Consider the following 23,777-nt stretch of genomic DNA (forward strand, 5'->3'; position numbering starts at 1 on the left):
CTAATCCCTCACAGTAGTAATCAATTACCCCAGTGTTATCAACTGGTCCAAGTCACATTGGTCTTTCCACCCCACAGTCACTAAATGTATTTTTTTCTTGTGAAAATAATAATAACATAGTTGACAAAGACGTCCTTTAATAAATTACTCGAACAACAAGGGCATTGTTTTTTTTCAGTACAGTCTTACTGAAGAGGTGTCCAACTCTTGTCCTTCATTTGTCCTTCACGTCTGTGTCGTGTGTGACCTCCAAAAGCACAACTGACCCCGAAATTTCTCTGAGGAAAAATCTATCTGTAGAATAAAATGCAGACACAGACAACATTCTAACCCCTCCCATGTTTCCCATCATAGCCAAGCATATTATCATTGTCTGAGGCAGCTCAGGACCAAGGCAGGGTGTCATGCCAAAGCCTGGCTTTTATGAGGGGTTTTATATTCATTTGATGATCCTGCGGGCCTCTGTTTCCTGAGTGGATTATCCGTATATGCCGGTGCTGAGCCCTTTTTATATTCAGTGCTGCGGCAGAGTCAATAAGGTCCATTCTGCATACAATATTCAAGATTATACAAGACAGACAGCATAATTCACACTCAATCAGAATACAAATGACTTCAGACGGTGGAACAACACATTCAAAAACAAACACAGCTGATTCTCAGTGCTGCGACTGGCTCAGTCGTGGGCACCTCACTACATTCACTCAGACGGTGATTTTTCTGAGACTAAGCCTGCAGGGAAATCTTTAACCCTGCTGGGTATGGTGTTCATGTTTAGTAAGGTCATGGTCTAAAATAATGCATGTTATAAACTGGGGAATAATGTGAGCATGAAGGTGACTGCATGCCTTTTTTTCCTTGCGCTTCCTTACGTTTACTCACATGAGCATCATTACAATTATGTGCAGAGTATATCAGTCATATTTATAAATGGGTGAATGTGTTATGAACTGTTTCCACCTCCAGCAACCATAAGAATTGCTCTGCATGGGATGGATCGTGAGATGAGAGAGGATTATCAGGTGGTCATCCAAGCTAAAGACATGGGAGGTCACATGGGTGGTTTGTCTGGAACGACTACTGTCAGCATCACACTACAAGACATCAATGACAATCCACCAAAGTTCTCTAAAAGTAAGTAACTTCATAACCTTACCCATCCCAAATTGAATAAAGAGGGGAAAAGAAATTACTGCCGCTCTAAATGAGCAATTCTCTGATTGGTAATAATTAGGAAAAATAAATGTTATTTTGTAAATTTCATCAAACGTGCTCCTCAGAAACTAATTCCTCTAACTGTGAAATGTCTAATGATGATGCAGTAGTGTAATATGCTTCCGTAATTGTGCTTAATTTGATCAACGTTTCTAGAAACCAAAAAGCTGTGTCTGTTCATCCTCAGGTTTGTATGAGTTTGTGATCCCTGAAGACCTACCATTAGGGAAAGAGGGTGGCAAGGTGAAAGCAAATGACCGCGACATCGGTGAGAATGCCAAGTCGACGTACAGCATCATCGAAGGAGACGACCAAGGCGTGTTTGAGATTATTACGAACGCAACGACACAAGAAGGGATTCTACAGCTCAGAAAAGTAAGACCTAGACGATGTCTTTCTTTTCTGTTTCTATAATCAATTTAAGTAAAGCAGTTATTTTACTTCCCATACATATAAGTCAATACAGTATAAAAATTGATGTTTAAATCCCCTTCTCAGTAGGTCTCGTTCTTCTGTACTTCTTCTAGCAATTTTTTTTTCATATATATGCTTTTAGAGAAGGCAGTACTCAACAGTACGCCATCAAATATTAAACATTGAAGCCTTCCCCCTGAGTAGCTTGGAGGCTAAAGGAGCATTTTTTTTAAATACATTTCTAAAACCTACTTTTCTTTTATTCAGAAAAATCTATGAAAGAAGATAAATAGTAGGAATAAGTTTAAAGGTAATTTTTAACAATATTCTTTTTGCCAGAAGTAATGCAGACTGTGTGTGAATTGACATTAAGTTGGAGAATACGTTGGACTAAGAGTTGAGAGAAGACGCTTTTATTTTGCATTACAGTCCATTCAGTTGTATTTTTCTTAGCTCAAGGTAAACTGGTACATATTGTAAATTTGTTCTGCCCACATTCAAAGTTTGCTCAAATTCAGCTTTTCTGGCATCATCACCATAAGAGCAGATGGACTGAACACAAAACTGCAGTGCGAAAGTAACTTTAGTAAAACAGTTGCTTGTTAATCGCCTTGTTCAAAGGTACAGTTGCAATATTTTAGAGAAGAAAAGACAATACTCATTGTTCATCAAGATGTTTTCCGATGTATGGTTTTGAGAAAAATCAAAGAATATTATTTCTGTCACAAAATGTAACCTTTCACCTCGAGGCAGTACATCAGGCCAACAGTACAGCATATAAGACCGTGCTGCTAGCAGAACAAGTATCCAAGAATCCCAGCAATTTTCATACATTATTATACATCATTGTACATTTTTAGCCACGGAATATCAATATTTTTTCTTCCAGGTTCAGAGCTTGAGAAGTTTAGATGTCATCACTTGCCTGTAAACACTTAGAGCACCTCCTCCCATACCGTGCTTAATACCGAAGTATACTAAATTCAAATTTGAAAAGTACAATGCATTTTAATAACCTGCAGGGAAATCTGGATGCACCTGTATCACAAGGACATCTGTAGAAAATCAAACTGAGATTTCAACAATATCAAACATACCACAGCACATGCTATTTATATATCTATTATATATGTATGTATTCTATATATTCAAAGTCCACGGAAGCTCAGCTCGGTAGAAGACATTTACATAGACTGAATCATACACATGATTGATGGAGGGGGTTTTTAAGTCTTAAGTCATGGTTGGTTCAGTGTCTGCTGAGGACTACATATCATTCAAATGCACAATGCTTTTGCGTTGTGATGTAAAATGACATTACCCCAAGGACATGTGGTGTGACTTTGTCAAAGTGTGAACAATGAACTGTGTGGGGGGTGGAATGTATAAGAGCTAAGGCAATCTGCTGGGACTACAATTCATTGCCACTAAAGAAAACATCAGCGCTGCAGAACAAACTTGACACAAAGTCATAAAATCTCTAACTGTTGACAAAGCAAATGTCAAATGTGTTAGTCTTTTAGGCAACCTCCACTTCCATGTCCCACAGAGACACTCAGTCTTCCCGTGTCTACTCAGTTTTCTCTCTGTGGCCCTGAGTTGGCTGCCTACATAACTGAAGCAAGATAGATGATAATGCACTGGGAAAGTAGCAAGACATTTGCACACTTACTGTTTTCTCATCCCTCCAGATGACAGTGTCTCAAGTTGAAAGGAATTTACAAAGCAGTTGTTTCACTTTTCTTCTTCTATTCTGTACCTTCACCAGTTATCCACCATCCAGTGCGACAGATTAAACCTTTAACATAACGTTTTTTTCCCAAACACGCCTAGTCTCTGTCAACAAGGGAACACGTCTATGAACTCCCATCTAATGCAGAATTAGAATTATTAAAGATACTTTGCGGCAAGGTTAAATCATATTGATCTGAGGCTGGAGAGGCACAAACCAGGGGAGAGATTCTTTTCTGTTTGAGTTTTAAGCTTTTTATCTACTAGCCCCCAGGCCTGTCGAGAGATGTTAGCGGGATGCTGAGCTTTCACCCCTGCAGCCAGTGCTGAACTTTGAAGTCTCTAAATGGCCTGTGTGTACATACTGATTCGATGCTAACGCTCGAGTGAGAAAGAAGAATGACACGGTGGGGTGGGACACGACAGCAAAGATGGCGTTAACACTGAAAAAACAGGAACGATTCTTCTTTTGCCGTTTGTGCCTTTTCTTTATCTGTTTTAAATACTTGCAGATGTTCAATTAAGCCATGTTGTTTGGTGGGAACATTGGAGAATATAGCTCGACTATGCAAAGTTTGCTGCGTAATGTCTCGTAGTTCTACTCATTTGATTTTGCACTCGTGAATCTCTCAACACTAGCTCTATAACAGTACCGCCATGCATGCTAATAAAAATCAAAGTGGCTCTCCCTGGACTATTCAGTGAAAGCACTCTGTTCGTTTATTGAATTAATAATTTGAACTGGTCACAATATGACTTGTATTCTGTTTTCATGCTATTAAATGGTTTTAAAATAGAAGTTTGAATAGATGCTTTATTTGATTTTGCAATTTGTATCAAAAAATAATTAAAATGACTTAGTAGCAAGGGTAATTAAAGAAGCTGTTTACAACTATGTTTTCCTTAAAGTGGATTTGGTATAATTAAATATGCCTCAAAGCCTCTCTCTTCCCCTTTGCTGTTAGGACACTGGGAACAAATGTAATGAGTTCTTTCTACATAATATCACATGGGAGTTATACTGAAATATGTTAATAAGAGAAAAGCAAACCCATGTGAGTAGTAGTGAGTAACTATATTGTAAAGAAAGAAAATTGCTGTACTTATACCAAGTTCACTTTAATCTCAGACTGCAGCCTTATTTTTTGTTTCCTAGCAAAATTTAAAGTAGAATGAGAGGCAGACACATAAACTGTCAGGCCATTATACAGTGGAACCAGCTTCCAGGAGGCAGACACCCTCTGTATTATTAAGATTAGGCTGAAAACGTTCCTTTTTCATGAAGCTGACAGTTAGTTCTTGAGCAGGTAACCCTGAACTCTCCCTTAGTTATGCTAATTATGCTCATGTCCCAGATTGCACTGGATGTTTCCTTTTGACTCATTTTTTTCTTTCTTTTTTTTTAAACATTAGCAATTGCTAAACTCTCTCTCCTAAATTTGCCTCTTGTCCTGTCTCTCTCTGCCACCTCCTCTCTCCCCTCACCCCCAATTGTTTACAATAATGTGGCAGATAACTGCCTGTCCTTGTGCCTGTTTCTGCTGGACGTCTCGTCTTTTTAAAAGGGAGTTTTTCCTTCCCACTACCCTTGCTCATAGAGAGTTGTGTGATTGTTGGGATCTCTTTGTAAGCTTGTTGGATCATAAGCGTGTAATATTAAGTGCCACTGGTGCTATATAAATAAGAAGCAGCTCAGAAATGTACTTTTAAGCCTGCAATAATCACCATCTTTATAATATGGAATTGGTTTCTCAAAGTTAGACTCACATCACTTTTTTAACCTCAACAAAATTCTAAAATTATATTAACTAAACACCTGCTAAAGCATAGAGTAGCCATTTGCTAAAACATCATTTAGTTACATATATCTGTGTTAAAATGAAACCACAGCTTTAATGGGCCAAAATGTTTGCTGAGATGATAATGATATACAGATGAAATGCCATTCCAAAAATAATTAGTATTAAAATTTAGGTCTTCCCCATTTCTTCATTTCCATAGAATCGTTTCAAGTGTCCAGCCAAACATTATACAAGCTCTTACTCTCCACTACCTCTGAATTAAAGCGTAATCCATTGGCTCAAGATCCAGCCACACTCTGTACTTTCTCAGCACAGAAGGCAGGATCAGTGAGAGAGAAAAAGAAGGGATGGCAGAAGAGGGTGGGTGTCAAGTGAGGAGGAGGGTGAGGAGGAAAAGAAGAGGAGGTTAATAATGAGTGTTCCAAAGAGCTCCTCCGACCGTGGAGAGGCCTCGGAGCCTTTGGTCTACTAGTGTCCTGATGACAGAAATGTAGAAGTGTGGAAGTCAGAGCCTCAGGTCACTTCCAGCGTCCCTCCGGCTCTTGCTGGTGTCTCAAAGCTGGGCCCCAAGACACCCCTCCACCCACCTGCCCATTCTGGCCCCTGATCTCTCAGCACTGGCCCTCTAGGAGCTCAGGGGCAATTCCTCTTGCTCACTCCTACCTTCTCTAACTGAATACATTTCTCGTTTTGTTCATCTCTCTCTTCCAAGTCCTTCTCTCTCCTCCAAGCCAGCTCTTGTCCCCTCAAGCGGCAAGGCCCAGTTTTGATTTCCCTATAAATCCTGGTTATGGAGCGTGGAAGTGACTTGATCCCATTATTCTAGTAGTATGAGAGCGACCAGAGGTGATTCAGAATGAAATTGTGACAGTCTGGGGTGCCCTCAGAGATGCCAAGAGAGTAAAATTGTTACTATCCTCTTTCTTTGAAATATTAATGATGGGCCATCAATTGAGGGAAAAAAAAAAGATTAAATAGATATTCGAGTCACACAATGAGATGTTCCTGTACAAAGTGTTTTTATTTCCCTTTGTAAAATTACTCCTTTTATTGGTAGTCTCTATAAACACCTGTCTCATTTACGTTCTGTGAGCTGGTTGTGATAGCAGTATGAAAGTGCCAATAATCTACTCTAACTGAAAGCTTTAGCGATGAGATTTGTGTTCTTTCATGTTGATAATGGTTGAAAAATATTTTCAGGTTATATAACTCTGAAAATTGCACAGTGACTAATTGATGTGTTGTGATGTTGAAGTAAATTCTGGCCAAATAAAATGGCTTGCTAGAATATACAAATAGCTTAGACATTATCATAGGCAGTCACAATAGCCATCTCTTCAAAAATAATGTCTGTGTGCAATATAAATATGCTTAGAGCAGGTTAAAGCAAGTGTCTTTTAGAGTGCGGTAAGTTTTTACACCCTGAGACTTTGAGTGTGATTTGCTGGTCTCGGCACGGATGTTGCCAGGGGTTTGGGGACACGTAAAAAACAAATATTACTTTGGTTCTCGCCACTTTAATGCTAGATAAATAGTTTTTTTTATATTGTGTTTGGTTGATGAGATATGTGCGAGCCATTTTATTTACATTTTAATAATTTAATGATAACATTATTAGATTTTTTTGATTGATTGATTGATTGGTACCTTACACCAAATAGATTATTATTAATAATAATAATATTATTAATAATAATAATATTATTAATTTTAACATATTTGTTAAAATAATGTATTATTATAAAATTATTTAATTATTTAAAATTTTACATTTAAGAACATTAATAATAATGTTGTAGCCACAGCTGCCCTGGGACAGACTGACAAAGGCGAGGCTGCCATATCGCGCCATCGGCTCCTCTGGCCATCACCAGGTGAAGTGTCTTACCAATGGTCTTACCCAAGGACACAACGACCGAGACTGTCCGAGCCGGGGCTCGAACCGGCAACCTTCCGGTTACATGACGAACTGCCAACTCCTTGAGCCACGGTTGCCCCATTAGAGAAATTTACCTAATTATCAAACATAAAAAGTTGTAGTAAACACTTTTAGACTCTTTTTATGTTTTTATAACCTGGCAGAGTTCGAGGTAATATTAATTGGATTGTATATAGTTAATTAGATTAAAAGGGTAAATGTAGGTTCCCTATACTCCAGCTCCAAAAACACAGGCTCTTACATGTCACGTAATAAAACCCACCATTGTCTTTCCTTACTGCATAGTGAACATTCATACCTTTCAAACACCAGCTGCAATTAAATTTTTTTTTCAAAAGCTTCAAACATTATCTGAAGACATAATATAACACCACGTGTCTTGATCATATGTCAAGGGTGTTCAGTTTTGCGTTGAATGACAATCAGTTTTAAAGTTATCAATGCCAAGGATATACAATCCTTAAACACTTGCACTCCACTCTACTTTTTACCCCTGGATTGTACATTACATTTTGGTGCAGGGTTAGTTAATTAAAATAAAACTTCTGTTTCATCTTTTCATTTACAGCCTTTAGACTATGAGAGCAAGAGAAACTACACGCTCAAAGTTGAAGCTACCAACATCCGCTCAGAACCCAGGAGTAATGGGCCCTTTAAGGACACAGCAACAGTGAAAATTGTGGTTGAAGACTCAGATGAGCCTCCTGTTTTCTCCAAACCTATGTACTTATTAGAAGTGGATGAGAACGCGCCCATCAACAAGATCATAGGCACAGTCACTGCCAGGGACCCGGATGCTACTGGGAGCCCTATCAGGTAAGATGCAGTTAACATTAAGCCTGTGACAGAACTTCCACCTTTGCCTCAAAACTATTTGCTGTTAGCTGACCACAGCAGAATGGCAGCAAAATCTGCACACACACAAAAAAAGTACGTTGACTTCAAACAGTGGAGAGAAGGTTAACAAAATGAACCTTTTCAGGCTATAATGACTTGTTTTAATAAAATGGTTGACAGTGAGCCATGCAATTAAACCTCCTCATGTCTTTGACCTTTGGAGAATGTGCTAGTGTCTTCTGCAGTGAGGAAGGGACTCAATGATTGTTCTTATTTCCACAAATGTACAGAAAGAAAAGTAGATTATGAGTTGAAGGCTGCACAACTTTACCTTTCATTGTATGACCAGGCCTGCTGTACTCTCTTCTAGTGTGACTTAGTCTTGGAAATACCACAAGGGCACCTTGAGGATAGGTTATACAGGCAATTTCTCTCCCTCCATCTTGGCATTTCATTAATTCTCCAGTGACTTGCTGACCGCATTCCCGGGACAACACTCAACAGGTTGTGTGTAATTGCATGGTAGAGAGCAGGCTGGGTTTCGTAGATTGGCTGAGGTTATAGAGCAGTGGCCGTTCGTTCTATTTTTTTTTCTTTTCTGGTGTCATCCTCATGTTTAGTGATGAGATTGCCGGGAGGAATTGAACCCCACAGATGCATGTCGCTTCCCTGGTAAATAGAGAAGGATATTTCATATATAATGACATCCTTGGCCTTAAAACTCAGTTTTACGTCACGGTGCTCTTATGTTTGTTAGTGAAAGTCTGCGTTGGGGAAAGTGACAAGGTAGTCTATAAATTAGTGAAATTATATTCTAAGTGTGTGAAAGTCCACTTCATAATTAAATACAATAATCTCATAATTGCATTTTACTCTGAAGTGGGTGTAGCTTTAATAGCTAGTTGTGTTCACATACTTTTGCTATTTGCTCTCTTCAGTGGATCATTATTGAAAGAAAAAGTAATTAAATAACGAATGAGTGTGGCTGCAGATGGCAGAACCCTGCTGACATGATCTCTTTGGCCATTTGCTGCAATGGAACTGTCCACATATCAACACATTCTTGGCACATTTTAACTATTTTGAACATGAGACAGTGCAAATTGAGTGATTGACTGCCATATCACTGCACCAGATCATTTCTATATTTGCAATTTATATTTTATTTTTCATTCTTTATTAGTTGAACTTATTGCAGAAAAAATCTCCAAGCTCTTAATCACTAATTTAATAATTTTGCAGTGAAACGGTTGCATTGCTTCAAGATTTTTTTTTTTAATAAAGCTAATTTTAATCTAAAATAGAAAGCAGAAGAAATGGTGACCAAGTCATAGAATGCAGTAAAAAAAACCTTTGTGTGTCATTCTTCATGGGAAACAAAATACAAACGAACACCAGGTTGCATTTTGCCAGAACAATTTGCTTTAAACTAGCACTTTAAGGTGATCTGTCTTGGTCAAGTTACTTGAAAAAAGTAATCAGTAACTAATTACTGATTACTTCCCCAAAAAAGTAATCCCGCTACTTTACTGATTACTTATTTTCAAAAGTAATTAATTACTTAGTTACTTTAAAAAAAAATGATTTACAACCTGAATAGGTGATAAAGTGATAGATCTTTCAGCCCAATTCTACTTTTTCTACATAATCCATCATACAAAATGTAATCAAATGGAAAAGTCCCTTTTTAAAATTTGTTTTATTAGTTTTAATCTTTTGACTTTATGCATCAAGCAAAAATTTAATTATATGCAACATTCTCTGACTGGAAGAAATTTGTTTAATATTTAAACCTATTTTCTGCACATTCCAGCACATAAAATATTTTTTTGTGTGTTAACACTCAGTCTTTCAAATAGATGCAAGTAAAACACAGCAGAAAATAAATAAAGTCAAAGACTCAGTGGTCCTTTGGCTCTATTTTCACCTGTAAAGCAGGAGTGGGGCAGGCGGAGGTTTACCCTGGTGCAGGTGTGCCACAGCGGTCAGTGGAAGAATCCGCGAGTTTCTCTGTGAGTTTCTCTGTGAGTTTCCCATTACGTCGTAGCTACTCGGTGCTTGCTTGGAAGTTTAGGGGGGTTTTTTGCTGTAAAAAGAAGTTTTCTTCCCACGCACAACGGACACTAATGTTTTTGTCACTTTTTATGGAATCAAACTCAAAGTAAGGTCAGTACTTCCACGCTTTAAACGCTGCACGCTCATACTCTCTCCTGCACTCGATATATGATCCACTGTTGATCTGCACACAGCTGTTTTCACGAACGTCGCACTCGCTTACGTCACTGTCATGAGACATTCTTGCAAAAAAAAATCACGGTTTTAGTAACGCAGTAACGCAGCGTTCCTACGGGAAAGTAACAGTAATCTAATTACCGTCATTGCAATAGTAATCCCTTACTTTACTCGTTACTTGAAAAAAGTAATCGGATTACAGTAACGCGTTACATGTAACGCGTTACTGCCCATCTCTGGGTGAGATGGAGCAAATTATTGTCATGGGGTCTCAGTATGTTGCATCACTCTTACTAAAGACCACTGGATTTCACTTCCAGCTCTGGAGTTTGGTGTTAGCATGTATTGTGACTCTGAGCATTTTTCTGAGAAAATAATTCAGTGAGTTTTTGGTCCTTGTAAATTTATTGGCTGACAGAAGATTATAGCTTCATGCCTCAAAAGAGATCCCAAGTCTTTTCTACAGTACAGAAAATCTAAACAAAGACTTATCATACAACAAGTCAAACATTAAGTCCTCATTTGGTCTCAAGAATATCATAGAAATCATAAAAATGTTAGAGGTGTCTTTCTCAAATGATTTACTTTGATCAATAAAACCAAATGAAAGCTCAGTGACTCACAATGATAGAAAACTGAACCAAAGTAGAACATTTACAATCCACAGAAGCCATGTTTTGAAACTGGAATGATTGATAAACATTAAATGTGCAGTATGCAATTTCTTCACAGTATCCAATTTCTTCTGCTGGGGTCCTCTCAATCAAAATAATAAAATAGATAATTTAATGATGTTTTCAAGTAGTGTGAGAATATTGCCAATTAAAATCTGTCATACCTCAGGCAGAAATCATGTTCATGAACAGGGTGATATATTGGTTTAACACACATTGTGTTTGGTGACACATACACCCACACATTTTTAGTTGGGGCAGCTGAGTGGTCAAAGCAATAAAAAAAGAACTAAAAATGAAAATGGAATGAACTAAATCTTAATGAACGTGTTGAATATTGTTGTACAACCAGAACATGGCAACCATTGTTTCCATGAAAGTAGAAACTAGAAGTTAAAATTTATTTATACAGCACGTTTTAAACAACCTCTGTTGACCAAAGTGCTGTACAAGTTATACAAAATATACACTAAATAGAAACAGTCACTAAATACAAAACAAATATATGCTAAGTAAATATTCATAAATGTGGCTTCAGCCCAACTGTAAGTTGACTGCAATCAAACACACTATTCTTATTGGTGAAAATGTAAGTTGTTTTTTTTTTTTTAATTCAAAAAGTTCAGGATAATCTAAATTCCAAAGTCACCCTGATTATTTCAAAGTCTAAGCTCATCTTCTCAAAGAAATGGCCTTGACAAGGAAACACTCTTTACTTGCAAGATTAGGTTTAAAACTTTTCTTTTTGACAAAGCATATAGTTATGTCTGGATCAGGTGATTCCAAATCTTCCCTTAGTAATGCTGCAATAGGTTTAAAATGCTGGGGGCCTCCCATGATGCATGGAGTGTTTCTGCTTCAGTCACATTTTCTCACTCATTACGCCAGTTAATCATTAGTTCTGTCCTGTCTTTTGGCCTGTCTTCTTCCTCTCACCCCAACCACTCGCGACAGATAGCCGCCCCTCCCTGAGTCTGGTTCTGCCAGAGGCTTTTTCCTGTTAAAACAGAGTTTTTCCTTCCCACTGTTGCCAAGTTCTTGGTCATAGAGGCTCATCTTATTGTTGGGGTTTTCTCTGTATTATTGTAGGGTGTTTATCTTACGATATAAAGCGGCTTGAGGCAACAGTTGTTTTGATTTGGGGCTATCCATCCATTCATATCCACTTATCAGGCTTGTGGGTGTGCTGGAGACTGTCCCAGCTGTCTTACGGCAAGAGGCTGGACAGATTGCCAGTCTAACACATAGGGACAGACAACCATCCACACTCATATTCACACCTATGGACAATCTAGACTTACCAATTAACCTATCCCCACTAACTGCATGTCTTTAGAATGTTGGAGGAAGCCATAGTCCCTGGGGAGAACCCACACAAACACAGGGAGAACATACAAAATCCACACAGAAAGACCCCAGCCTGATGGTGGAACTGAATTCAGGACCTTCTTGCTGTGAGGCAACAGTGCTGATCACCGTGTTACTGTGCCACTGTGATTTGGGGCAATATAAATAAAACTGAAGTGAACTGAACTGAATCCACAGCAGTCAACTCTGATAACAAATGAGGCTTCATGCCATCCATTGACGATGGCCTATTCAAGTAGATTTTGGTGCTTTCTTTATAACATGAGAAACTGAGCGGTCATCCTTCCATGGTACAGTGAGGTCCAGCAGTCCAGCTTTAGTAACCATGTCCTGACTGCCACACTTCTGGAAAGAGAGGCTTTCTTCTAACACTGACTCGAACGCCTCAGTCAAAAGTTTGGTGCAGCGTAGAGAAAAAATACTTGGCTGTTGTTCTTGCCTTTGCAGTCTTGTTTACTTTCCTTTGAAACTTAATATTTTCGATTGGTAGGGCTTAATGTTTATTACCTTTGACCCTGTGGAAGTCTGTATATTTGGGGATTACTGCAAGGACCTTATTGTGACCCCACCTGTAACAGCCGTCTCCCAGAGCTTTGAGGCAGCCAGTTAATATATGATTAAAACACTGGTTTAAAATACACACTTTATTAATCTGTGTTTTCCTTTGTTCTTATCTCTTTGTTTTTCTCTTCTTAGTCTCTTAATTTCTTCGGTTTTCTAAAAGAACAGGTTCCTACAAAAGAAAGCTGTCGTTAGTAAAGTCGGATCTATAGCTGTGGAGTGGCAGCAGTAATGGCAGCTTTAGTTAGATGCTCTCCTGCCATCATCTGAACAAGCTCCTGATTCGACCCCTCTGATTAGAATCACTTTCTGTCTTAATCCCCCCCTGCCAGACCAGACCAAACCAGTTTGAGTCAAAACCACTCGAGGCGAGTGCTCTGGTGGGCTGCCATGTCCTCTGCACTCAGGAGACAAACTACCCCTTAGCTGTACTTAATGCATCCAACCAATAACATTTCAGGTGCACTCCATGAAATACTTCCTTAGTACAGCTTTTCTCTGGAGCCTGTGCTCTGTCGTTTTCTACCTGACTGATCACAAATAAAAAGCAATGTGACATCTGGCAGTCACTAAGGTTGTCTGACACAAACTGTTGGATTTCATATACTGTGTGTAGTTTATATCGGAAATATTGATACAGTGACAAGCATTGGCAAAAGATTTTAAACATGTTTGATTTTCATCTTTTTGTTCATTCTTGTTTAGTTTTTTTTACTTTTACTTTCACTTTGAAGTAATTTACAGGAGCATAATGGAATTCTAAAGAATGTTTGTTTATGCCGGCTCAATATGTTATGGCACAGCTGACAGCTGGCATACTATGTATGGTAATACAAGTAGTCAAGCAAAGGAGATGGTTTTGAAACAAATGGAAATGTAATGTCACTAAAGATAACACCTTCTACTTCACAGGGATATTTTCCTATATTTTTAATATTTTGTTATTTATACTATATATTATTTCTAACTCTCAAGCAAATCACCATCTCCTTTAAAAGAGCTTGGAAATGAAACTAAAAAAGATGTTGTGTTCGAACATAAATGGTCAGCATTTAAGAGTCGGGAAAACTAATTTTACTCCTGTGATCCTCCCAGGGGAATAACTGACCTAATAGCAAGCAGGATTATCAGGGGCATTTTGTTTGCTGCCGACAAAATAAATAAATAAATATTCTCAATCTTTTCACCTTATAGTCTTCCACCTTGTACAGGCGCTCAGTCACTCACAAACACACTGTAATGGAGATAAAACCCCAGCCAGTCAGGGGTGTGAAAAAACACAAATGGACATAGAAACCTTTCCATGGCTGCTTAGCCTATAACAGATAACCACAGGTAGACATATCCGCAGCACATGTTGTGTAGCATGCTTATATGATATATCGGACGCTTGCATAACAATACATTAAACAATTAGCGGTAACAGTTAAGTGGGAGGCATCACTATCATGCCTAGTTTGGCCACAGTAAACCAATCATGTATGTCTTTCATTTTGAAATAAGAGGAATAAGAATTCTTCCATAACGACTAAGGCTACGTTCACACTGCAGATCAAATCCGATTTTTTTGACCCTATGCGACCCATATCCGATCATAGTTTGACAGTGCGAATGGCACAAATCCGATATTTTCAAATCCGATCTGGGTCACTTTCGTATGTGGTCCTGAATCCGATACATATCCGATGTTTCAGAAAGCGACTGCTGTTTGAACGTCAAGTCGCATTAAATCCGTCTTTTACGTCACTGACACAAGACAGACGCCAATTATCAGCGCCCGAGAAGACATCCCGAACGCTTCCTGGCCATCCGGTGAAACTGTTGGGAAGACAACGTTGGAGAAACATGAACATTTTATTTGTACTGTATAATCTGCAGATTCTGACAGAAATCTGCAACTATCCTTTGAAGCACCGCTCCTCTAAAACAGCAATAAGGATCATTATTAGGTTATCTACATTATTATGTAAATAACAAAATAACTTAAAGCAAAAATTGGGAAACGTGAAGTCCGAAGTCTTTATATTAAGGGGTCTAAACAGAGCGCGTTGTGTGTGACATCTTCTTTTGCGCATGCGGGCCGCTTTGAGCGTTCACACTGGAGCGCGTTTGCTGTCGCATTTTATTTGTAGTGTGAACGAGCAGACAAAAAAATCGGATTTGATCAAAAAATCGGAATTGAGCATCAAGACCTGCAGAGTGAACGTAGCCTAAATAACTTTTTTGAACTTTTAACTCTAACCGATTTGAACTAATGAAAACTTTACAAATGTTTCATTTATTATTATCATAACATTTTCTCTTGGTTTTTCATTGTATTTGAATATTTTAATTCATCGTACTTTATCAAACTCCCTCCAACATTGCCAAAGCCATATGTAAAATTGTTTAATTTAATTTTTTTAGGAAATGCTTCTGTTTTATGTGTACATTTTTTCCACAGACATATAAAATTGGTTATAGAGAAACTGAATTAGAGCCTAATTTTGGGAAAGGAAAAAAAAACCATAATATACTCATTTTATAATAGACTCATTAGTGTCATCTTAATGATTCATTTTGCACTTTATGAGTAGGCCCACTGCACAGCAATGTGAACAAAAGCAAACTTGACTTTTTTGTTCCTTTAACACATAAATATTTTTTTTAATAATATGTAATATAATATATAATTAGGTTTTAATTAGGTTTTGTTCCTAGTCTATGTTATTGACTGAAGAAAAGAGACATCACTGTGCATAGTAAGCATGACCAGTGATAGCTAGCATGGCAAAAAGGGGCCATCCTCATAAACTGCAACAGACAAGTCCCATCCTGGCCACACTGTTTGATAGATGACACTCTGTGAAAAATGCAGTGCACATCAAAGTTCTAATTACAAAAAAACCAAACAAAAACAGTCTAATTATAGCTTGTGGCTATTTTGCTATTTGAGCTTATGTTCCACTAATGTATGATGATGATGTTTATAGTGATTCTGAATATTTTTGGATGTCGGCTGCAGCACTTATAAAATATTTGGCACAAACAACCTTAACATGATGGATAACTGTTTGACCTAGGCCCGTCCAGAGCCTTGGAAAAAAACAAATCTTCTGAAACATAAAGCAGAGCTGAAATGATGTGATAGAAATACACGGACGCGTGAATACATTTGCACCTGTTCTCACATCACACTCGGGAAAGCTGCGAACGTATAATGTTGGAGATCATTTTTTTTTATTTGCTTTTAATTCTTTTCACATCACATTGTCAGTTTGAGTGACAGGTGGCAGAACATTTCAGGGTCTGTCTCCTCTCTTCCACGTGAGGCTGTCAGACTTTGACTGGGATCCACTCAGTCTGCAGGAGAGAGGCTGCTCCCAGGTGGGTTGCTGCTGTCTGCCTGTCTTGAAAGTGCTTTGCGTCTGCAGGCCAAGAGAGAAAGAGAAGGAGCGGTGGGGTGTTGGTAGTGGGGGGTGGGGTCCTTATGGACCTCTTCCAGCCTGGCGTCTAGAGGATTTTACACCATTTCATCTCAAAAATGGAAATGTCACGGCTCGGTACATCTCCCCAACAATTGGAATCTGGGCCAGTGGTTTATTTATTTCATTCCCTACCATTCTTGTATAAGCAGCAACCTTCTTCATATAAATAGTTATTGTGACTTTGTCTTTGCCATTTTCTGGTGCTCTTTTTCAGTTTTTTCTTTCCTTTCCTCTGCATTCCTTTCCATTCTGTCTTTTCATTCATTCTCTCACATAAATACTATAGACTCCCTGCCAACAGGTCTACAGTGATAGGGATGAGCAGTTCCAGTGTGAGACAGAATGAGACCCAGGGTGAGGAAGGAGGAGAGACAGGGTGAGCAGTGTGCCTGATGGCCGGGATGTCTGTGTGGGGAAGGGGGGTTTGCTCAGAATTGGATAGGGGGATTGGATTAGTAAGAGCTTGTGACCCAGCTGGATAGAAAAGGAAGAAAAAAAAAAATACTTTTGCAATATTGTGGGTGGGTAGGTGGGGTACTGTGAGGAAACAGAGAGAAAGTAACAGGGACAATGTGTCCTGGAGGTATGGAAACCCTTGTGCTGTGCAGTACATGTAATTAGTTCACGTGAATCACTGCAGCCTTGTGTTTTGGGTGAGTAGGATGTTTATGACAGTCACACATAATGGCAAATGAAATGTGTGAAACCAAAGATGACCCGTAATGACAGATTCTTTTTTAGTCAGTTTTGTGTGGGCTTGTCCCAAGAATTGGCGCTGTGCGTGCTGCAACATGAAAGAGCGATTTCACAGCTTCAAGTGGCATCAGAAAATTCTCTTTTATGTGCATTCCAGTGCTTCTGCTTTTTTTTATTTTTTGGGGGTGGGGAGTTTTATGTGTTGCACTATTTTTTTTAAACTGTTTTAAAGTCTCAGTCAGTGTGTCACGGGCAGGGTCATAGATTAATTTCAGTCTGAAAAAGGACAGCTTGACAAAAATACGTAAATAAAAAATGAATAAAGCATCTCCTTCTACTAGTTTAAAAAGAAAAATAAATAATTTGCTGAAATCGGACAAGGGTTCTCTTAATAGGCAGGTCACTGTTTAACTCCTGTTATAGTCATTACCTCCCCACCCCCATGCCCCTCTGTTGTTGGTGTTGTATGTGACACAATGCTGTCCTAACTCATTAATGCAAAGCCTTTGGGAGCCATTGAGTGTTGACAGATCCCAAACAGGGTTAACAGCACCACATCTCTTACCCTGACATAACATGTACTAATGGTCTTTTTTGCAGGAAGGAGGCATTGCCTAGATGGGGGGGAAGGGCTTCTAGGCTGTAATGCCCCTTGCTGTTCATGGGAAGGCAATAATTATTCCTCAGATGATAATTATTGATTTCCAATTGTTTTTAAATGAATATTGATCTACAGGTTTCTCCTGTTAGGCACAACACCCCAAGGATTAGAAAAGATGCTTCAGTGGTGCTGCCACAACAGTGTTTTGGCTCAAATTTCTGGTGTTTGTTTATCTTGGTAGGTACTTCATTGATCGACACACAGATCTGGAGAGGCAGTTCAACATCAATGTGGACAATGGCAGGATCACGCTGGCCAAACCATTGGACAGAGAGACAGACATGTGGCACAATATTACAGTAACAGCCACAGAAGTCAGTAAGTAACATTTGCTGGCTCTGTTCTCCCCTGCTGTGCACACTGTCCGTAATGATTTACCCCCAAAGCTTTAGAAAATAAAGCTTTGGGTTTTTTTTTTGTTTTTTTTTAATGGGTAACAGCAGAAACACATGTATGCTATCTTACTCCTTTAAACAACTTTATGGGTGTTCTCAGTCAAAGGAATCACTGACCTGCTTCACAAAGTTCCCCATTCAACAGAATAGAGCTGCTTTCTAAACCAGCACTTTTAATCGCTCCGAGAGTATGGCACAAACAATTAGCATTTGAATCCACAGAGGCATTAAATACGTTAATTTGCTGAGTTTTGATTGAATTAAACAGCTCAGTAGTCAATTTGTGAAAGTGCAAGAACATTAAGACGTATCAAATAAACAGTTTTAAAGACATGCTCCAGAGTGGATTGCTCCAACGCCAGCATCCATTACAGATTAGAGAACATCTGCGAACCGCAAAACTCACTGACTACGTAGAAAATCTTGCCGGCAGAGCTACAAACAGCTCCAACCATATGTAAGGCTTTATTTGCATACAGATTGTTTCAGGGGGGCTGTATGTTGTGATAAAGCTTAATGTACCCCTTTAAGCTATTGGAATAGAAATTTACACAGCTTGTAACTTTTTTCTGTCTGATTCTTCTCTTCTATCTTTTCCTCCTCTCTATGTCTCATCATCTATCTGTCGCTTTCTTTCTTTAATCAAAGAAAACACATATTAATTGTCAGAAAATAGAAAGAAAGAAAAGTCCATACACTGTCGCAATGTTTTGGCCATGCGGTAAAGACAAATCCCGCCGTCGGAGCAGCCTATTGGAGAAGCTGAATGTGTCTCATTTGATAAGCTGGTTCCCTTGTCATGTCGTGCACCCTTACATTGAAAGCACATTTTCATGCCTCTTGGCAAAGTAACTGTGGCTTGAGATAGTGGCATCTCTGAGAACACCTAATAGGAATTTGCCAAAATAAATACAGCAGTTTTGCTATTCTTCACGGATGGGGAGGAGAAGCCGGTGTCTTCTCTGGCGTGAAAAGCAATAGATGTGTTCCCAGTTCTATCCCGATGCCATTTGCCACCCAAACTGAGGAACGTTCTGCTGCCTCGCACCAGTTGACATCTGACTAATCAGATTCTATTCCCTGTCTGCTACTAGGGGGAAATCGCTTGCGAGGGGAGGGCACACTGTCTCCCCTCCCTCTGCTCTAATCCATCTATCACTGTCTATCAGACTGTCAATTTCCACTCACCTCGCTGCTTACCTCTTTTTCAATTCATCTCCTGGAAAGGCTGAAGGCCCTGAGTTTCTACTGTGTCTACTGCTTCATTTTAAGGTTTTACTGAAATTATGAAAAAGAAAAAAAACTAATGTTTTTATGCAAATAATTTGGTATTCCATGCTCAGAAATGTATATTAATGTAATCCTCTGTGACAGTGGTTTAATTTCTTCATAGAAATGTGACAGTGTAACTTAAAGACAACAGCTGTTGGAATGGCGGGAATTATCCTAGTACATAAGCAGTGAAAGGCAGTCTGGCACTTTTCACGGCACTCAGGATTTCTGCTGCTGCAGCTTCACTCTGTCTGGTGTGGCCCAATGTTTATAGCAGATGAAATCTGAGAACTCTGGGAAAATGCGATCACATATGCTGACTTTATGATGTGGTACCTGGTATACAGCATAAAGTATGTTGTATATAAGCATGTCCTCAATGTAGCTAATCTGTAAAAATGAAAGGAAATTACAATAACACACGCACGGTTCAAGAACAATGTAGTGTACGTCTAAAATAACATTGCAAAGCATTCTCTTAAATATTTAATTTCCCAAATCAATAAAAATAATTTAAACAAAAATCACAATTGTCACTGGCCACGGTGACACAACCCTCTCGGGTCCACATTAATAGATAATTGCTTTCAAAGTTGGCATTTGCACCACTGATTAATAAATACACCATTCACAGAGACTCTCGAAAGCGACTGTCAATTACCAGTGATGAATAATTCCAATCAAAATCTAATCTAATTAAACTGCCTTTTATTGTCTTTTTAGACTTCAGTTACCAATGACTCATTAATATGCATGTTTTAACCCTCATGTTTTAAACATTACAGTGTACAGGGGATTTTCAAAAGCACTTTGAATAGGATTTTTTTTCCATTTCTGTTGCCTAGAATCCTGTTTTGCATCGTTGATACTGGCTGAAATTTAGATTGATGTGGCTTATCATCTGTCCTCCCATCAGCCCAGGAAATGAAGGGAGAATAAAGATGGAAAATAAAGGAAATTAAAACTAGGTCACAGAATTTACCTGGGATTTCAAGTATAACATTTTTTCCATCACTGTCTCTTCTTATTTATTCATCTCCACTTTTCCTCTACATCTTTTCATTCCTTATGATTCTGTCTATCTATCTATCTATCTATCTATCTATCTATCTATCTATCTATCTATCTATCTATCTATCTATCTATCTATCTAATCAGGAAATCACAGTCAGATATCAAGGGCAGTTGTGGCCATCAGAGTAATGGACATTAACGACAATGCACCCGAATTTGCCACCGAATACGAGGCCTTTTTATGTGAAAATGGAAAGCCTGGACAGGTAAGGAAAGAAGACGCTCATTCATCAAAGCAGTTATCTATCAATTTCTTACTCTCTGTCCTGTTCTTTCTCTTTCTCCTCCTTTGTAATGATTGGCCGCAGTGAATTATAGGCTATTTATTTCAGTGGGAAACTACAGAGGTGGGAGTACGGTCCTTTTTCTCCACAACAGTCCTCCCTCCACACAGTGTGCGCTGAGCAAAGGGGAAATGAGAGCAGTCAGGATTGATCAGAGTGGATCATAATTCAAGACTGTCTTTCATGTCCTCCTCCAGATGGCACAATGCTTCCCCCAGCCAAAAATCGTGGACAAGTACTTAGCATTCTCCTTTTCATCAATCGACCTCATTCACGGGACCTGTGTATATACCATAGGGAGTTTTATTGAAAGGAGGAGAGAGAAAAAAAAAAGTAAACAGAGAAAAGATGAAACTGTCCTGCCATCCCTGAATTCTAATTTCCAATAAATCATAAAGACATACAGTGTGATAAGACCTATGATGACAGATTAACAGATAGAGCCAGGAGCCTGAAAGTGTGCCAGACTAGACAGGACCTCATTGATAATAATCTCAAACTCCAGGAATGAATAGGGCACATATTTCATCAGGTATGATCCAGCCACTATTACACTGAGGCAATCTGCGGTGGCAAAAACAGAGTAATGAATAGGCTGCCTCCTCTAATGGCTTTGAGCCCTCCTCTGTAAATCTGCTTTTGTATCTGTTTTCAACACAGGTGATCCAGACTGTCAGTGCGGTGGACAAAGATGACCCAATCCAGGGCCATTACTTTGACTATCGTTTAGTCCCTGAGATGCTAAACAACCCCAATTTTACCATCAAAAACAACCAAGGTGAGAAGCAGGTGACATCAGAGAAAAATGAGCCTTTTGTGGCAGAATGACTGAAGTTTCTGCAAATTTTTTCAATGGCTTTCCAGTCTAATCTCTAACCCGCGGCACGTTAGCCATACTGGAGATGAAATCTGGTGGATCAGTGTAGCTCACAATTAGCAGATGTGAAATTGTCTGGACACCAGCTTCTTTTTACTCCCCAGCGCGTTTTGAGGGAAACTAAATGAATGGGATCCAAATGGCTTTTCCTGGTATTCTTTCAGCTAAATGTAGGGTGACTTCCTAGGAGCTGTCGCAGTGTGGCAGATGGTACTACATTTATTTGCTAAATACTCTGAATGGTTTATTTGCCATTTTCTCATGTTTTTTTATTCCATTCCTCTTCTCTTGCCTCTCCTTCATTACCGACTCTGAACCGACTGTGTTCACCATGAGTTGTGTAATAGTTTCAGCTTGGGGCAGAAAGATCTTCATATGGTACTAGCCTTCTGTTTCGATGTGGAAGCTGTAGGCAAAGTTACTGCTACCTCTCTTTGATGCAAGATGAGTTTGTATAAATCAGGTCAAGTGGGGTACCATTTTTTTTATTATAATATTTTTTAACAAACCTCGCGCTTCCGAACAGCAGTGGCAGGATATGTGCATAACATCCCAACGTGTTATGAATAAAAGGCTGCACCAGCACAGACTTGCTTCAGATTATTTAGTCTTAACTCTGGATCAACTTCAAAGTTTATAAAACATGCATGCTCCTGAATCCTTTTGTGCAGAGGAAATTTATTAGTTTCTTAAGATGATGTAACAGATAAAACCTCCACTAGAAATGATTCACCTCTAAAAGCACAGCTCTGTGTTTGACCAGTGAACAAAAAGCCTCCTCTCTTCCTCAAATGCCTGAAACAAAAGTAAATATGTGTTGTGGTTTGGCTCCATATATTACATACCACACCACAGCAGCCACTTGTCTATGGTAATGTTAATTCTAAACAGAAAAAAGCCCATTGCACCATATTCCTCTGCACTTGAGTGACTATTTCTATCTGAGGCGGCAGCTGTGGGAGACACTTCAGTGAAGAGCGTCGGGCTCCTGTGAGCCTCTGTGTGCTGCTTTTGTTTGTGATGATGAGTCTAATTGTAGGGAATGCACAGTGAAGAGGTTAGGGGTAGCCTGCCATGGGGAAAATGGCGAAGGTTCTGACCAGCTATATAGAAGATACTGAGCGTCCTCACAACTGAGTGTTCGGTAGGTGGGATGCAACAGAGCAGGGCTTCCCATCCTTAGCTGAGACAACATACTCACCAAAAAAAATGTAATTCTGCTGACAGACATTATTTTCACACTAACGTTTGTATGAGGAAATAACACAATGTTCCTTTTACAAATGCAGTGTTCAACACATTAGGAATAAAATGTACTATTGCTAAATTCATTATGCTCAAGGGTTTTACCGCTACAGTTTCTGGTGGCGAATGTCAAACGATCTTTGACAGGTACTGCTTTATCGTCATTAATAGAACAGAATCATCTCCTTTCAATTCTACATCGCATTTTAGAATTATCTTTATACTTGTGACTATTCAGAGCGATCCTTGTTTATTATAAAATTAAAGGGTCCATCAAAAATTTAATTCCTACTTGGCAACACTTTTTTTTTTCCTGGGTGCCTCCAATATTTGAGGTTCATCTCTAGGTGTCCTTCTATTTCCATGACCATCAAGGTATATTATGAATAAATGTCATACATGCATGCACCGTGCATGTGTTTATCTGCTTTTGATTGCCAGATTGCCAGAGTGCCTGCTGCACACAATCTACATATGCAATCCACACAGTGTTAAACTGCAACCTTGTAATCTAGGACCTAATACAGTTAGACAGACAGTTAGATGCTGAATAATTTTCTCTAAAATTGCTCCTTCACTTTACCTCTACTTAAAACCATGTTGCCTCGTTTTTAGCATCATTGTGAGCGGGACAAGTAGCACTGGCCAGTAACTGCAGCAGTCCATATTGCAGTTACTGGTTATGATACATCGTCTCTTAAAAATTTAAATATAAACAGACTTTTCAAATAAGAGTGTAACTATTCAGACTGCCCAAAGTTTTGTCATTATGCCCCCTCTTTCCTCCTACAACACCAAAGAATTGTGTCTTGCACCCCGACTTGCTGAACCAGCTACAAGACAAAGGTTAGCAAAGGAAAAGTGCTTGCTAATGTAATTTTGCAGGCTAATTAGCCAATTAGCTGTACACCGAACAGCTTCAAACTTTACCTGCAAGTGTCAGTCAGTTAAATCTGACATCACCACTGCTGAATGAGCCTTTACTGCATGTTAACACAAAATTGTCTCCGGCTCTATAAACAACATTTACTGC

At 38.9% G+C, this 23,777-nt stretch overlaps 1 protein-coding gene across 2 annotated transcripts in view; it reads left to right on the forward strand.

Annotated features, from left to right (window-relative positions):
* The window catches only part of cdh8 (cadherin 8), a 101,935-nt gene that overhangs the window by 74,082 nt on the left and 4,076 nt on the right, over positions 1 to 23,777 (forward strand). For both annotated transcript variants that reach the window (XM_006779702.2, XM_006779703.2), the window contains exons 5-10: positions 967 to 1,134; positions 1,403 to 1,590; positions 7,670 to 7,917; positions 17,779 to 17,915; positions 20,423 to 20,544; positions 21,283 to 21,400. In XM_006779702.2, coding sequence (XP_006779765.2) covers positions 967 to 1,134; positions 1,403 to 1,590; positions 7,670 to 7,917; positions 17,779 to 17,915; positions 20,423 to 20,544; positions 21,283 to 21,400 — 981 coding nt within the window. The remainder of the gene's footprint in view (positions 1 to 966; positions 1,135 to 1,402; positions 1,591 to 7,669; positions 7,918 to 17,778; positions 17,916 to 20,422; positions 20,545 to 21,282; positions 21,401 to 23,777) is intronic.

The sequence above is a fragment of the Neolamprologus brichardi genome, chromosome 1, assembly GCF_056152115.1.
Source record: "Neolamprologus brichardi isolate AB-2024 chromosome 1, ASM5615211v1, whole genome shotgun sequence".
In the NCBI taxonomy this organism is placed as follows: Eukaryota; Metazoa; Chordata; class Actinopteri; order Cichliformes; family Cichlidae; genus Neolamprologus; species Neolamprologus brichardi.